Source organism: Sinocyclocheilus rhinocerous, unplaced genomic scaffold (genome assembly GCF_001515625.1).
Source record: "Sinocyclocheilus rhinocerous isolate Xijiao unplaced genomic scaffold, SAMN03320098_v1.1 scaffold557, whole genome shotgun sequence".
NCBI classification, from domain to species: Eukaryota; Metazoa; Chordata; class Actinopteri; order Cypriniformes; family Cyprinidae; genus Sinocyclocheilus; species Sinocyclocheilus rhinocerous.
In genome coordinates, this window is record NW_015633548.1 from 689,377 (window position 1) to 706,382 (window position 17,006).

Genomic DNA, 17,006 nt, shown 5'->3' on the forward strand with positions numbered 1-17,006 from the left:
GCAGAGGAGCACTTATTGGCTTATTAATCATTAATTTCTACTTTTTCTCTATATTTTGAAATTATAAAATCACTATTATAAAATATCAAATCATCAAGAAATCAGATTTTGTCAGAATATTACACTTTTTTGTGTATGAAGTAAGAAAAGTCACAAAGTGCCTTTAAAAACAAACTTTTCTTCAATTTGCTACTAAATCACACATAATCACTGAAGTTGGTCAGTTCCATATACTAGAAGAAGAATAATGGTACATTTAATAAGAGTGGAATATATAAATTTTCTATATAAAAATTAGATTTTGCACCTATTACTCTTGTTAATAAAAGTAAATTTTGTATGCATCTTAACTCAAGCTTAGTGCTTTACTGTCAAATCTGTAGAAACAATAAACAAAAGAAAAATAAACAAGAAATGAACATGTAATATTATTAGTAACTGCACTTATTAATGCAAAACAATAGTAATTTTATGATTAAATGATCTATATTTTAATACTCCCGCACACCACCCCCAGCGCTACCAAATCTGCTCCTGGCTCCACCATCTGTAGAACTTAGTGGCGCTGGTGCCACTGCTCTCAAATGTTAGTCTGGAGCCCTGGCAGCTGTTTTCAACATTGATAATAAGAAGAAGAAATGTTTGTTGAGCAGCAAACCAGCATATTAGAATGATTTCTGAAGGACCATGTGTCACTGAAATTTGGAGTAATGATGCTAAAAAAAATCATTACATGAATAAATTACATTTTAAAATTCATTAAAATAGAAAACAGGTATTTAAAATTGTAATAATATTTCACAATGTTGCTGATTTTACTGTATTTTATCAAATAAATGCAGCCTTTGTGACTAAAAGACTTCTTTCGAAAACATTTAAAAAAACCATACACATCCCTAAACTTCTGAACAGTAGCGCAGATAAAACATTGTGTTTTCAATCATTACAGCGCCTACGGTGTTTAATGAACAACAGGGTGAAGTTGAAGTCCAAAAGAGCACGTTTCTCTCATCAGGCACATCTCAGTTTGTCTAAAACCAACAAAATCTCAAAGAATCCATAACCCATACACAATTCCAACTTCAATTTTATAATGCTTTGAAGTCAACATGTATAGCACTTTGCATAATACACATACTCAAGTGTTTTTACTACAGAACACAATCACAGTGGACTGAGAACGTGCAATGGCACCTGCGAAGAGAATGTACTAGCCGAGGTGAAGCGCTGAGATTTGGCTGTATGTAACGGATACAGTGTTCAGAATTTCATATAATTTCACAATAGCGAGCCAAAATCTATTCTATTTTTAAAACATTCTCCAGGCCGCATCGGAACAGGCAGCGAGCCGCAGTTTGGACACCCTCGGAGTTAAATTAATTAAGTAATGGAAAGAGTACAGCACAGCTGTAAATCTACCACGAGCCGACTGCCCTCGAAAAGTTTTTTTTTTTTAATATAAAATCAGTTAATTACAGGTGCTTTTGATTATTAGAATTTAATTAAACCATTAAAATGGAATCCAGAAAATTAAAATGGAAAACACAGAATTTGGTAAAAATATAAAAGAATTTGTGAAAAAAATAGGGCCCTAAAATGTTTTTTTTTTTTTTTACTTTTAATACATTGTTGTTAAATTGTGTAAGTTTCATGATTTCAATTAATTATACATGCTTTTTGATTAATACAATTTAATTTAACACTTAAAACAGAGTCCAGAAAAATGAAAGCGTAAAACAAAAATGGAATCCAGAAAAATTAAAACGGAAAAAATTGAAGTTTGAAAAAAATAAAATGGAATTTGGGAAAAAATAAAACGGATTTCATAGAGCCCTGATTATTGTAACACCCCTTCGTGAAGCATATTACAGGGAGGCTTCTCATCAGAAGCCTCTTTTTGTAAGCATGGTACATGATAAAAAAGACATTTAATTTTGAGTTCTACAGAAGGTGACAAGGCAAGAATTTGGTTGACCGAGAAGGGGATTTCCATACAATGCACTTCCTCATTCACTTGCCTGAGTGGTAGTACGTTTTGCATTTCAAATGGGCCCTGAGGCTATACAGAAAGACAGAGCCCCTCAGGCTGTGTTTACACTGCAAGTCTTAATGCACAGATCCGATCTTTTGACCATATCCGATTTTTTGGCACGTCCGTTTACATTCACTTTACATTTAAATGAATTCGAATTAAGGAGAGAGAGAGAGAGAGAGAGTACAAAAAAATCGGATCTCGTGCGGGTTTGTGTGTTTACACGTGTGCAACAAATTCCGATCTGTGTCAGATGTGAGCGAAAGATCGGATTTCGAACGCAGCCTCAGTCATCCATCAAGGCCCAGGTTCTTCACCTTTTCTGAAAACCTATACGAACCAGATTCCCTGCATTACACAAAAACAAAAGACAAGCAAGGTGGTGACAAACAAAGTGGTTTATTCACAGTGCTATTCCACCACTGGCATTCAGAGCAGCAGGCAATCTATACTAAGAAAATAGGGCAAGAAGGCAAGACATCAAAGTGACAGTGACAGCTTGAAAGCAGAAGAACAGGCTCAAGTCGAGTGTGAATGACTGAGTGAACAATGAGCTTCTAAATACTCCTGAAAGTGGATGTCAGCGGAGATCTTGTGGCCCAGGCTGATGAGACGATACACGTGACCGGCCCACTCCTGTAGTAACAACCACAAACAAATGGCAAAACAAATGGTCTGCTACGGACTTTGCATATTAATTTGAATAATCGAAATTGCAAGGATGCTTCGTCTGAGAGGCCGAACACTGACAGAGGGAGACACTGGTTGCCAGAGGAACAAGACTGTTGCTACACTGAAAAAGGACCTAGCAATTAAGAGCACTGATGGGGGGAAAATGAACAAGACTGAACGCTTAAAATAACTGCTCGGATTTAGAGACTTGGAGTAAAGTGTAAGGGGCTTTGTGAAGGCTGTATTAAACCATACAACACCCACTCACTCAGCTCATAACCTGATGCTAACAGCAGGGCGAAGCTGAGCGAGTCCAAAAGGGCATGTTTTTAGAGATCCAAACAGCTCTCATCGGGCAGAACAGAGTTCGTCAACTCCTAAAACCAACAAAAATTAGTCGTAAGGATCAACAATGGCTTCACAATTCCAATTTCAAATGCTTTTTATAATACATAGTTTCAAAACAGCTTTACAGAAAAACATTAATTTTACATTTACAGTATTTTTTTTTATTTTTAATCTATAATTTTACATTTATCATTTAATATGCATTTTAAAACTACTTAAGCCACTTCGTTATTTAAAAAAAATTACAAATATTTTTTCATCAAATGTTAGGATTTCTTTACAAAGACAATAGCTGGAAGATATACAGTTAATATATTATATAATATATAATAATAACATAATATAATAGAAGTAATCTGTTTTCTGAGTTGCACTGACATTTAATAATATAAAATAATAATTTAAATATCACAGAAAATATAATACAATTTCACACTAATGGTGTAAAATGATGGCACAGCATTAGTTTTTTTTTTTTTTTAACAAATGTTTCACTCTCACTGATACTATCAAAACTATCATGAGTCAATCATAAAATTTCCATAAAGCTGACATGTTTAAATTGACAGGAGCAGAATTTGCAACAAAATTTACCAGTGCCCTACAAGAAAGTCACACAATTCTTTCACATAGAGGAAATTGTATCAAAAGATCATTGGACATGTGTAGAAACATGTCCAATAATGGTTCCTGCATCTCTGAACGGTTATAAATGATGTGGGCAGCACTCACTGTGCCGGTTCTGTGCTTTCCAATAGAGAAACGCTCAAGCTTAAAGCCAAATAAAACAAGCTATCTGGCTACAGTTGCACTGTAGTTATGCAAGGCAGAGTTCCCACAAATCAAAACATAACCCACATTATTTCGACATCAAGCCTACATTTGCACAGCTAAATTAAATGAACAATTTTGTCTGGCACAGAACATCATTTTGATCTGATTTAGATTGAGCTTTCATGGACAAAAAATGAAATACATCAAGTAATATCAACATCATCAGCCTTACATTAGGACTTCAGCTGCTGCTTCTGCACGTTCTGCGCATTACCAGATAATAAACCTGAATAAAAGGCTTAACCACCATTATCCATTCATCACATTTTATACTGGTAGTAGTCGCCACGGAGTACAGCAGATCCCACAATGCCTTGACTCCCAACTCTTTTATTCTCCATCATGTGCAGAATACAGGGTGGCACCAGGAGGATATTAATAGCACCACGACACGCTGAAGTGAAGACTGGTAGTGAGAGAAGTCTGAGCAGCGGTGCAGCAGTAGACACTCTGTACTGTGGCCTGGCCTATATTAACATGGCCTCACTGACAGAGAGACGGAAAAAGGACAGATGCAGAAAAAAGAAAGTAACTAAACCACATCTGGGGATTCTGCGTGTCGCAAGCTCAAATGATGTGTGAGATGAGTTTTCACTGATGGCTTTCGGCAAGTGATGACAATGCTGATGGCTTTTTGTTTTTCTTTTGCTTTTTGACCCAAATTATATAAAGATGTGTTCCCAAACGCTCGCTGAAGACAAGCCTGTTCTTGCTCTGAACTGCAAGTGAAAATGCAAACTGGTCTGAGCTTGCTTGGCTCAAGGCCAGTTCTCAGACCGAGTCTGCAGAGACATGTGAGATTACTGAGGGATGTGAGAGAGGTGAAAGTTTAAGGAAAAGCTGAGGGAGAGAAAACAACAGGAAGCCACTGTGCTGTTGTCTGCACAAAGAGAATGTGACTTGTGATGAAAGCTTGCTGTCAGTGAGGCTGGGAACTTGTTTATGAACATTACTGAGATAACAGTCATCATTACATTCATTAATCATCATTACACACATTATTACACTTCAAAGACAACACGAAAGCAAACTATGACTATTTACTTTCTTAATGTCCCTTGTAGTGCATGATTTATCAGGTCCCACAGGTGGGGAAAATGTTATTCACCTGTATTACTATTCTCATTTAAATATTTGAATCTGATTGGTCAGTCATGACGTTTTGCAGTTAAATATTTGTGTATAATGACTTTCTATTCATTGTCCCATAGCTGATTGCTTGTATAGCTCTGATAGTTTCATTCTCTTGTATTGCTAGTTCTCTACACACTTTCCTCTCACATAAAATAATTTAAACTCAAATCAATCTCGTATTCATTTACTAATCTATTTTTGTAGTCATTTAATAAGCAGTAAAAATGTACAGTCAGCCAATCATTAACACAAAATAAACCCTGACATTGTGCATTATCCCATACATGTATCAGCATATCCATATTGATCCAATCAAAAGTCCGGTTCTACACTATTTCCCTCTGAATATTCTCGAAAGGTAAAGGAGCTGTGAATGCCGTTTCATGTTTTATTCATCTTTAAGGACACTTACGGGAAATATGAAACATGCTTTTCAACTTGGTCTGCAAGATCAACCACGAACGCCTGGACTTTGAAGCCACTGTTAAAGGCATAGTTCACCCAAAAATGAAAATTCTGATAATTCTGTCATTCAACAGATTCTTTGTTTATCTTCATAACACAAATTAAAGGTATTTTTGATTAAATCTGAGAGCTTTTTTGACCCTGCATAGACAGCAATGCAACTACCACATTTAAGGTCTCTGCACTGGCTACCTATTAAGTTCCGTATCAGTTACAAAATATTATTACTTGCCTATAAGGCCCTTAATGGGTTAGCTCCTGTGTACCTAACTAGTCTTCTACCACGCTACAATCCATCACGCTCCCTAAGGTCGCAAAACTCTGGACTTTTGGTAGTACATCTTTAAAATAGTCCAGGTGACATCAGTGGTTCAAATGTAATTTGATTAAGCAAAAACAATTCTTCTCTTCCATGTCAGTCTCCGCCACGCATTCAGAGAAGAATTGAATAAAGTTGTTAATTTTGTTTTCTTCGCGCAGAAAAAGTACAGTTGAACCACTGATGTCACATGGACTATTTTAACGATATCCTTACTACCTTTCTGGGCCTTGAACGTGGTAGTTGCGATGCTGTCTATGCAGGGTCAGAAAGCTCTCGGATTTCATCATAAATATCTTAATTTGTGTTGCGAAGATGAACAAAGGCCTTACAGGTTTGGAACGACATGAGTGAGTAATTAGGGGCTTTTGCACCACGTAGTTCTAGGAACTAGCCAGCAGAGTCGTTCCAAGAGAACCAATTTCTCCCTTGGGCCGGTTTCCTGGTTGCATTTGCACTGGCAACAGGAACTCTGAAGCAGCCGACAGTAAATATTCGTGGAGTAAATATTTTTACACGGCTTTTTAAAAATGTGTTTCGTATGCATTTGGCTAATCAGCGTACACTTACGTCACTGACAGTTCCTATAGAACTTTTTTAGACCCTACTCTGAAGTAGGAGCTAATTTAGTTCCCCAAACAGAGTTCCTAGAATTAAATACGTTCCTAGTAGCTGAACACGCCAAAAAGTGGGTACTTCCACCAATAGTTCTAGGAACTATGAAAAGGTTTCTCCTGAGAAAGCCCCTATTAATGACAGAATTTTCATTTTTGGGTGAATTATCCCTTTAATCTTTTTAACAAAATTACAGACAAATATTTCTTGATGAAGCATTTTAAAACAATAATATTGACAAGACAAAATGATGATATTAATTAAACTACTTAAATCATAAAGTTAATGAACATATGATGAGGGAAAAAAACTATGCTGTATGCTATACTATGATGGCATACATTTATAAATACTTCATTAAAAAATCCAACTGCAGTATATTGGGAACTGACCCACTTGAGCTAAAATGGCTGAACACTGGTAAACTAAACCGCTCTGCCAGCTGGTTATTTAACTCGTTCAAAACCATTTTAATATACATGAGATTAAACCGACAATAAAGTGAATGCACAAGTTAATTTGAATAAAATAACGTGGCAACAAAAATATTCACTTTGTAACTGTGTAAGAATTATCATTGTTTAAAGCCACAGAAGGCTTTAAGAAAAAGTGTCTTAAAGACAACATCTCAAATCCTCACATCTAAAAGAAAATATACAAGCACACTACAAAATGACTACTTTAAAGTCTATAGTGCAAAAGACTGCATGCAAGCAATAGAGAACTCTCTCCAGCTAACATGTCGGAGGGACAATAGCACCACGGCTTTCATTTAGGTACTATCATGTCTCCTCCTTTGCACGGTGCGTCTTTGGATAAACTAATCAGTTTGACTGCACTGTGGCTTTCATCCCAGAGAGAGAAAAAGAGGGGGAGGGGCAGAGAAAGGAGTGATGGGAAAGAGAGAGTCGTTCTAGCTACCGTTTAACATCGGATATTTGCATCTAAATGCTGACATGTCGAAAAAAATCTGCATCTCAGCTCCTGTGGCTCTGATGCCATTATCTTTTACTATACATTTAGCATCACTGACTGTAATTACCATTCAATTAATTAAAGCAAATTGTGTTTGAAGGGACAGAGAAAAAGCTAGCTCTGTCGAAGAGCGTAACAGCAAAAGGAAACTAATGTGCCCTATGGCGCACCCAGGTTGCTGAGGCGGCAAGCGGTTTGAGCTACAGGGCCACGGCTCCACTCACAGGCACCAGTGAGACGAGTAAAGATTCAGTTCTCTCCCTGCAGTGGACTGATGGGAAAGCTCCAGCGTGGGCTCATCCGGTTCTCATCAGAGCCCGTTATTTAACCGGGAACTCCGAGTGTGTGTGTGCATCAAGGCCGGGTAATGGGTCCTTTTGTTTTTGCTGGTATAAGTGGAAAGTGTCTCTTTTTTGCCTGCTGAAGCAAAAGTACCAAAAAACACTAAGTCACACTTTCTGTTTCCCTTTCACACACTTACACTTTTCATTATTCTCTTCACACTGCAGAGCGAGCGCTCTTGGGGTATTGCCAGTAGCTAGGGCACAACACAGGGAATCTCAGGATGAGGCTTTATAAATATATGGATGACAGGAATGCATTTCAAGTCCACAAGCCTGGGTGACAATATACAGCTGGGGAGGGAGGAACGCTGTGAGGAGAATTTTAAAAAACGAGCCACGTAAATTATTTAAAATGACAAACTGAGAATTCAGCCTTGCTTTTAGAGATAGACCCGGACGCTCCATCTCCAACGCCCTCGCTGTAGCAATCAGCCTCTGAAAGCCTGTCTATTACACATGGAAGGTAACGGAGGGATACAACAGGTAGATCTGCACATGCACTTCCATTGCCTTGTCTGCTTTCTGCACAGTTTTCTCTCACCCATCCTGACTCTGATGGGATGTAGGGTTCAGCCTTGTGTGGCTGGCTGCGTTTTCATTATGGGGAGCCGAAGTGCAATGAGAGAGAGAGAGAGCAAGAGAAAGAGGGAGAGGGAAAGAAGTAGTAGTCAGCATAAGCATTTCTGTCTGCCAGCCAGTTCGGGAGGGACAAGACAAATGGCAGCAAAACGGAGCAGGACTCTAATCAATATGTGGCTCTCCTGATCAAACAAGGCCAATAAATCACTAGCCCAGGCAGGCCAATGTGGGCCCCTCACCCTCCGCCACTTACCCCGAAAAGCCCATCACACCATCAACATGGTTATCATCAGTATAACTACCCCTGCAACAGGTGGTCAATGACGATTATAAGTACATAGTAAGATGGCGCCGACGCTGATGGCTGCCTCCGTGGCGTGCTCCGCAGTTGTTTTTATGTTTTTGTTAGTTTGTCCTGTCTTTAGTTATATCCCTGCGATCAGTTTCACCAGAGACGAATTGCTGGACATTCGGAAGTACACACCACCCGATATTTCACCGGTTTTTGATTATTCTGATGTTTTGCTGGACATTGTTGTCGGGGGAGCTGCAGCGCTGATCAAGCGCTTCAGGACGCGCAGACGGGGGAAGCGAACCGGTGCGCTCGTCAAGCTCACAGCGCGGATTCAGAACGCCGTTGCCAAGCATCCATCTGGCAAATCTCCGCTCTCTACCCAACAAAACGGACGAACTTCTTCTGCTCTCCCGGACAAATAAGGATTTTTCAAACTCTGCTGCTCTGTGTTTCACGGAAACCTGGCTGAAAGACGCCATTCCGGACAGCGCGTTGAGTCTGCCGGGCTTTCAGCTGTTTAGAGCAGATCGCGACGCAGAATCAACGGGGAAATCGCGCGGCGGCGGGACATGCTTTTACATCAATGAGAGGTGGTGTACAGATGTAACTGTGTTAAAGAAGATGTGCTGTTCAGATCTAGAAGTGCTCTTCATTAATTGCAAGCCGTTCTATTCGCCGCGGGAGTTTTGCTCGTTCATTCTCGTAAGTGTGTACATTCCTCCACATTCTGTTACACTGTGGAAGCTTCTGTCACGAAAACAAATTCCTCGTATGTGTAAACATACCTGGCAATAAAGCTCATTCTGATTCTGATTCTGATTCTGATTAGGGGCTGTTTGTGATGGTCAGGTGGTTGATCTGAGATGGAGCTTAAAATTCCAGCTGAGGAGCACTTCTAGGCGGTCAAAACAAATGGAGGCAGATCTTCCTCCTGTAATGCTATAAGATGGTGAGGGTACATGGTCACTGGTCTAACACAAACAGCAGCTTACACAAAATTCCAGGGACAAGGCTAGTGTTAATCTGTTTTGAATAGACAGTGAATTGCATTTTCAAAGCATGAGCTGTGCTGTAAAAGAATAATAACCCAAATAATTGTTCGTAATTGTTAAGCACTTCCCATTATAATATACAGCGAGGCTGGACTTAACAGAGTTTGATGCATAGCTTCACTGGTTAACAGTTGTCGCTAAAATTTTAGTAGTTAGTGCTAATTCCAGGAAAAATCAGCTCTCAAAACCAATGTGCTATTGAATAATTACTTTAAAATTAATATTTTAATACAAATATTATCAAATTTAAAATAAAGGCCATGAGTATTACTCAAAATGTCAAGTAACACTCGTATAAAGTATTCCACTTAACGTTCAGAATTTGGGGTGAAAAAGTAATTAGATATAAAATACAAATGCTTAAATAATTTGCATTTACTGCATGATTATTAAATGTAATTAACTATATCTACTGACTCAGTGCTGTCTGCGGTTGGACTGAAAAGCGGACTTGTTACAATAAATTAGCCATTTCTCTTTTTTTAGGCCAAGGTTTGTTTCACAATCCTGTGTGATTTGTGGCAAGAAAGCTGCATATATTCTTTTAGGTACACATATTGACAGTTCACAGCATTCACACTGAGCACGTAAACGGAGCTTCACAGCAGAAATAGTTTCAGAACTGAGCGTAATTCTGCAGCATGTAATATTCTGCAATATGCTTCTATGAAGTACGTAAAACGTGAAAAAGGAGGTAACTACTTATGTACGCTACTATTCAGAAGTTTTAGGTATGTAAGACGTAATGCTTTTTAAAGAAGTCACTTAGGCTATGTTCAGACTGCAGGAAAATGTGACTCAGTGTAAACACTTACACACTCTAGATGAAGATGTGTAAAACAGAATCTAAAGAGCATATTAAAGTTATCTTGAAGAGCTGTAATGATCCCACTTCCTAGCTAGCATGGTAGTTAATTTTCAAATTACATAGTGTCTTAAGCTATATTTGAAAGGCAACACATATTATCTGATTTCCACCTGTTTACATTCACTTGAGACACAACCTACTGGGTTTACATTTACACCTCGTAAAGATGGGCATTTGACAGATCACACGCACACAGCCGCAGTGCCTGCCTGGGGAGTGAGCACTCCTCACAGAGCGCATGCACACACACACACGAGTGTTGGGTGAGCTGTTTGACAGCGGCTGCTTTCCAACAAACCTGCACACCGAGTTCCCTGAGGCCGGCGGCTTCTGTTTATGATGCTCTCGTGCACCACCCGGACACCCAAAAACATCCTTTATAGGCACAGCCAGACGGCCGACTGGTTAGCAGCTAGGACACACCACAGTGGAGGCAGCGGAGTGGAGCAGGACGGAGTGGCCCTTGCGTGATAGTACACTGACTACTCAGACAAAGCAGGGACAAGACAGCCAATCACGAGGGGTACTGAAAGCCCTTTTTAGGTTCAAATCTCAGCACTGTTGAAAACAATAGCATAGAAACGCATGCAAATTATCTCAGCAGTTGCTTATAAATGATGGGACGTCCTTAAAATTTGAGGTACTCTAAATTACCTGGCTTGTACACAGAGGAAAAGCTGGTGCATGATGCACATGCAAGCTTTTAATATGCCAGAATTCTGTGGGACTTGTGCCAGCAATAGTGCTGAGGGACACTGGTAGTTGAGTGAATGATTTTCAGCATGAAATGAAAATTCACTATATATTTTGTAAATGACTATTATAGATCTTATTGGTAACATCATCCAAGTATAGGCTTAATTTTTATTTTTATTTTTTTTACAAAATGTCATAACTCAATCTTCCAATGAAAACATCTTCTTGGTGATGTATGCCAGTCTACTCCAATCATTTAGTCTGCTTTAACTCCGCCCCTTTCTTACACGTTTACATTCATTTGAGTGCAACATCCACATCTCAAAATCAAATGGATAGAACCAATTCCTAAACCAATTTTTTTTTTGATAACCAGTTTCACTCAGATGTACGTCACAATAGGGAAGAAAAGATCTGTCACTACTTCCGTTGGAAAACAGCAGTACAATACAATTAGAAAAAAGATGCAACTTGATGGGAAGTGTAGCCTGATGGCTCACCAGAGTTTGAATCCGGGATCCGGTTATTTCCTAATTTCCCTGTAGCACATATTCTCCCACCCACCCTTTCATGTTGTTTCCTGTTGTTGCCGCTGTAAAAAATCCCAATAAATTGAAAAAGATGGTAGAAAGAAAAGACAAACATCCCACGGATGTTTCACAATATCGCAAAATTTATTAAATTATTACAGATGGTGAAAAACTACAGAGAGGAGAGAAAAAAGACCCTCGCACATCAAACACTTGCAGTGTTCTTTGGGTAAGCCACGGTTAATAACATCTGCACAGCTCCATCTTCAGATCTCCTCAGGGGTTTGCTTCAAAGAGGCAAAGTCTTTCCTAAGAGAGCATCGTACGCACCAAAGGAAGCTCTGACTTCACCTTTAACTGGTGAAGAGGAAGGACCTGCGATAAATGCTCAGAGAGAAGTGACAGCACAACATAGAGAAATCCAGTCAGACAGGGCCTGACGTACAGTAGATGTGTCAACAGCTAGGCCTGTCACGATAACAACTTTTTATTGTGCGATATATTGTCCCAGAAATAATTGCGATAAGCGATATTATTGTCATTTTAAAGACCATTTTATGCCACTGAATATATAATCATAATGTAACAGCATAATAATGCAAGAAGGCCTACACACTTCCAAATGACAACAAACTATAGAATATTTAGATCATGGAAATTTTGCGCGATAAGTCGATATATTGATTATTGCGACAGGCCTATCAACAGCTACTCTGAAGTCTAACTAAAACAAATAAACTGACTGTTCAGAGAACGTCTGTAAATAATAGGGCTGCATGATTAATCATACTTTAATGATCACAATTTCTGCTTCTTATGATTAGGCAATATTGACCCACACTGGTTATTTATCTTGAAAATGTATACTCTAAATAACCGGGATTATCAATTTAACCATTACTGTGCAGCTCTTAAATAGTCAAGGCACTACTCAACACATGAGAAAAGCAACCGTTTGAACCAACTCTTGCATTTCCCTAAACTAACTCAGCACTCACCCGCAGAAGAGAAGCAGGCTTTTCCGGAAAACTAGGCCTTTCATATCTGTCCATATTGTTTTCCAATCTTTACGAAAGAGATTCAAACCTGAATGCCATCACATTTCCTCCAGACCACCAGTCAAGACACAACAGGCCACTATCTTCAAGGACTGAGAGAACATCAAAAGCACCAAGATTTAGCATTCCTGTCAGAGAACAAATCAAAGGTGCATTGCTGTAGCAGCTAACACAATTTTTAATGACTTTTCCAAGTATACCGATCTAGCAGCACATCAAAACAGAAGATTCCTGCTCGTATAGTTTACACAGACCTTGACTTTCCAGTAAACAGTTGTCCATGTTATCTGAGAAGAATGACTTGAGATGCTGTAATAACAATACTGTCTGCATCAGTAACAACAGGTATGGCGACCACGCAAACGTTATTTATGATTCATACAAAAAGATAGCAAAGCCCATAGCAGCGCAAGAGAATATGCTGACTTGAGTAACATTACAAGACCTGCGGGAATATCAGAGCATGGTATCATTATATTGGTCTATTACTGCTGGTATCTATAGCGCACACACTGCCAGCAGCACGATTTAACCTAATGGCACCAACAGGTTATGGGAGAATTACACTATAAAAAGAGACAAGGTAGTAAAGCGGCTCAGCATAAAAAAAGGAACCTATGTGACCTACCGGACCGGTAGAGATGTGGAAATTTTTCAAAATCGCCTAGCCGACTTATTGGTCTCAAGGTAGCCATGAATAATTAGGCTGGTTTTGGGTTCGGCTGAATCAGAAATCAGCTAACAAAACACAATCACGTACATCTGAGTGTAATGGATTATCAAAAAAAACATATACTGTATAGTAGGGCTGGGCAAAAAAAATTGATTTTTCGATTAATCGTTTTTTTTAAATGACGTCGATTCGATATCGATTCTTAAAAGCCGCGAATCTATCTTTTCCGGTATTTATTTCAGCACACATTTAAAACAAGATCTGATTAACGCATAAGGCGCCATGATTTCCGCAATGAATGGTGCGACGCACTGTTTTGTTTACTACACACATACTAAAGCGCGGATGACGCTCGCGGTGTTTTCAGCTTCTGCCGTCTCACTATATGATGATATGAACACAATGTCATCTCCAGCTGCTCTGAGAGTCACTTCATTAGCATTTTACCGTTTCATTTGAGAAAACTACCGTCGTATCACATACACAGCAGCTGTAAGTTCTAATCAAAATCGGGACATCTGAATCGATACCCAGCCCTACTGTATAGGACGGAGGCTTGGTTCTATCCATCAGTTGTTGATGTGGGCGATGCAGTCAAGAATGAAGGCAGATGAATGTTAGCTTGCAGTGACGGGTTTAAGCAGACTAAAAGGACTGGAGAAGTCCAGCATACATCAGTTATCCAGTTCTGACATTTTTATTAAAAAATTACGATGTAAAAAAAATTAAATTAAACATAATATCAGATAAATTTTTCACAATAAGATACATAACATGCATTTGGAAAATAAAGTGAATTTTCATTTCATGCTGACTTTAAGTGGCCATTCACAATGAATGCATTTGCATTACAGTCATGAATGAGGGGGACGACCTTTTATTAAACCAGACATAGCAATGCTCAACTGCGAGAATCTGCAAAAGATGCATGGCGCGAACACAACAAACACATAAGTCTAGCACGATTACATAGAAAATATTCTGTGTGAAGTGCCTAAAACGGGATGAATTTAAAGACATAGAGAGGGTTTGTTGGATCAAGAGGTTGGTTGGTGTATAGCTATTTGATTAGTTGCAATCGTGATCTAGGAAGCCTCCTTTTATGCAAACTACTAATAATTTCAGGTACATAAACCTTGTGAGGGGAATAGACCAAGGTCTGGTTTATACAAATAGTTCAAGACTAAGCAAGTGAGGATGTGATTTGCTCACACTGACCCAGAAATAACAAATGGTAAGAATAATATAATATTAAGCAAACAGAGGTTTCATTTCATACATTCAACACATTACAATACATTACAAGACAATCTGACACAGCCATATTAAAGGCACAGTGGTGTGATGATTTAATCTCCCTCATGTTGTTCCAAACCTGAATTGAACTTCTCTCTACCATGTAAACTTTCACTGCTCCTTTTTTTTTCTTCATACAATGATAGAATCAGTTATCATTCTCTACCTCCTTTTGTGTTCCATGGAAGAATGGCAGTCATGCAGGTTCCAAATGACATGAGGGTGAGGAAATAAATGCTTATTTTGGGATGAACCACCCCTTTACGGATATGGAGAGCGTAGTGAATTCATTTGTAAGGGTGAATTACAACAATACTTGAAGCACAAACAGGGAGAAATTTGATTACAAGTATTCCCACCACAGCCTAAAACAGCCAAGACTAACAACAGGCTTCGTCTTCAACCCAACATTAGATCTCAAGAGCTACTCCGGCACTGCCCGGATGCTCTGCAATTATGTGGTAAGAGCAGAATTACTGCATCACGTGCCCAAATAAAGTTAGCATCTAAAAGGTTGCGACAACAACGAAGGGCATTAGGAAATTAATTATTGGATTCAAGTACAACGCTTAAAGGGCTTAGCTTGCAAGACTGAGCAGTATTATTTGATTAGCGCTATCAGGAATGCAGCTTAACTTTAAAAAATTGGCAGGACACATCTGAACGAGCTGCCTAAAACGACTATCTTCACCACAACAGAGGCGTCGCCAGTGTCTCAAACCCAGCCTGTCCTCCTAACCCTAGGTAGCCAACTCAAAAGCGTTTCAAACAACCGTCAGCTTCACAAAAAATATTTTTTCACGGCTGCTAAAGCCCATACATTTTTTGAATCGTTAATATGTGCGTGGCACGACTCACTTAGCAACAGCTGGCCAGTGTTAACAGGAAGTTGACTGCATACCTCAATTAATTACAGCTTTGGTGGTGTTGATAAACTCAGAACTTTCTGCAGGGTGGCTCCCTAGTTTTTAAATAAACGCTCCACTTATGCAGCATTTGAGATGTTTCATCGACATGCGCCCTGTTGTCAGACTCAGGCTGATCATTACTTACAGACTCGATTACATCTTCTTTAAAGTAACAGGTAGAGTGCCATACATACCAATCGGTTGAGCCTCCTCCGTAACATCTTTAATTCTTCTGTCTTCTTTGGTATCTGAAGACACTGTCGAGCAGCGGTTCCTTTTGTTGCAGCCAACTACAGGCTAGTTGAGCTTGATGATGAGTAAGTTTGCATGTATGACGGCAAAATGCGCCCTATTTAGCTATCTACTTTCTAACCTGTTTCCCCGAGCTATATGCAATGCGGCGGTGATGCTACATCGTTTCCATATTAATTGAATCCTGTCCTCTCTAACCATTCGCATTCTCCTTTTTGGATACTTTGCGCGGCGTTAGTCGCGGGAGCTCCCCGCGCGCGGGGTTGATACACTCAGAGGCATCCTGTACTCTATGTGCCCTGTTGCTGAGCCTTCAAATAATTCACCGCATTCGCCTACCCGCTGTTAACGGACTGCACGCGAGGAGGAAAAAAAGTGATGGCGATCTCTTGAAGGTGCGGTTTTCCACTCGTGTGCCGCCGCCCCCTCCTGTCGTTCAGATTCCTGTCAAACACATTTTACTCTACTAACGCAAGAGCCGCTACGACAACAAGCCCCGCCCCTCGGTGCCGTCATCACATGCCGCAGGTTTCTGGGAAATGTATTTTTGGTTGGATACGATTTTCTTTTTCTTTTTTTGGCATTTCCCAAAACTTGTTCAGTTTAAATTAACGTAGTGAACATATTCTATTTGTAATGTTGATGTAATTGTCATTATAAGGTTAAAAGGAAATACACTTTACTTTCTTTCATTTATTGCTGAGATTTTTTGTTTGTTTGTTTTCTTTAATTAGCAGTGTATCTTGTGACAAAGCATGGAAATTCCAGAATACATTTTTTATATAAATAACAAGGTCGAAGTCAGTTATATCTAATAAAAACATGATGTTTATTTTGCAGTAAGCTATGTTGTTTAGTGTATGCTGTAGTATCATGTATCATGACTCGGTTAAGCTCAATCACTGAATGTGACATAGGCTACAGTATATGTAATAATGCATTTTTACATGCATTAAAACACCACTTTCTAACATAGGCTATTTCAGTTTGACGATGTGAATCACTGTGTCACTGCCCTAAATCATAACAGACAATCAGTCGCATTGTAAATACATAGACTA

The 17,006-nt window shown here is 39.1% G+C and overlaps 1 protein-coding gene across 5 annotated transcripts in view; it reads right to left on the minus strand.

Annotated features, from left to right (window-relative positions):
• The window catches only part of atp11c (ATPase phospholipid transporting 11C (ATP11C blood group)), a 69,673-nt gene extending 53,272 nt beyond the window's left edge, over positions 1–16,401 (minus strand). For all 5 annotated transcript variants that reach the window (XM_016558210.1, XM_016558209.1, XM_016558211.1 and 2 more), the window contains exon 1: positions 15,888–16,401. In XM_016558210.1, the coding sequence (XP_016413696.1) occupies positions 15,888–15,914 (27 nt within the window). In that variant the 5' untranslated portion in view covers positions 15,915–16,401. The remainder of the gene's footprint in view (positions 1–15,887) is intronic.
• Positions 16,402–17,006: the final 605 nt, after the last annotated feature.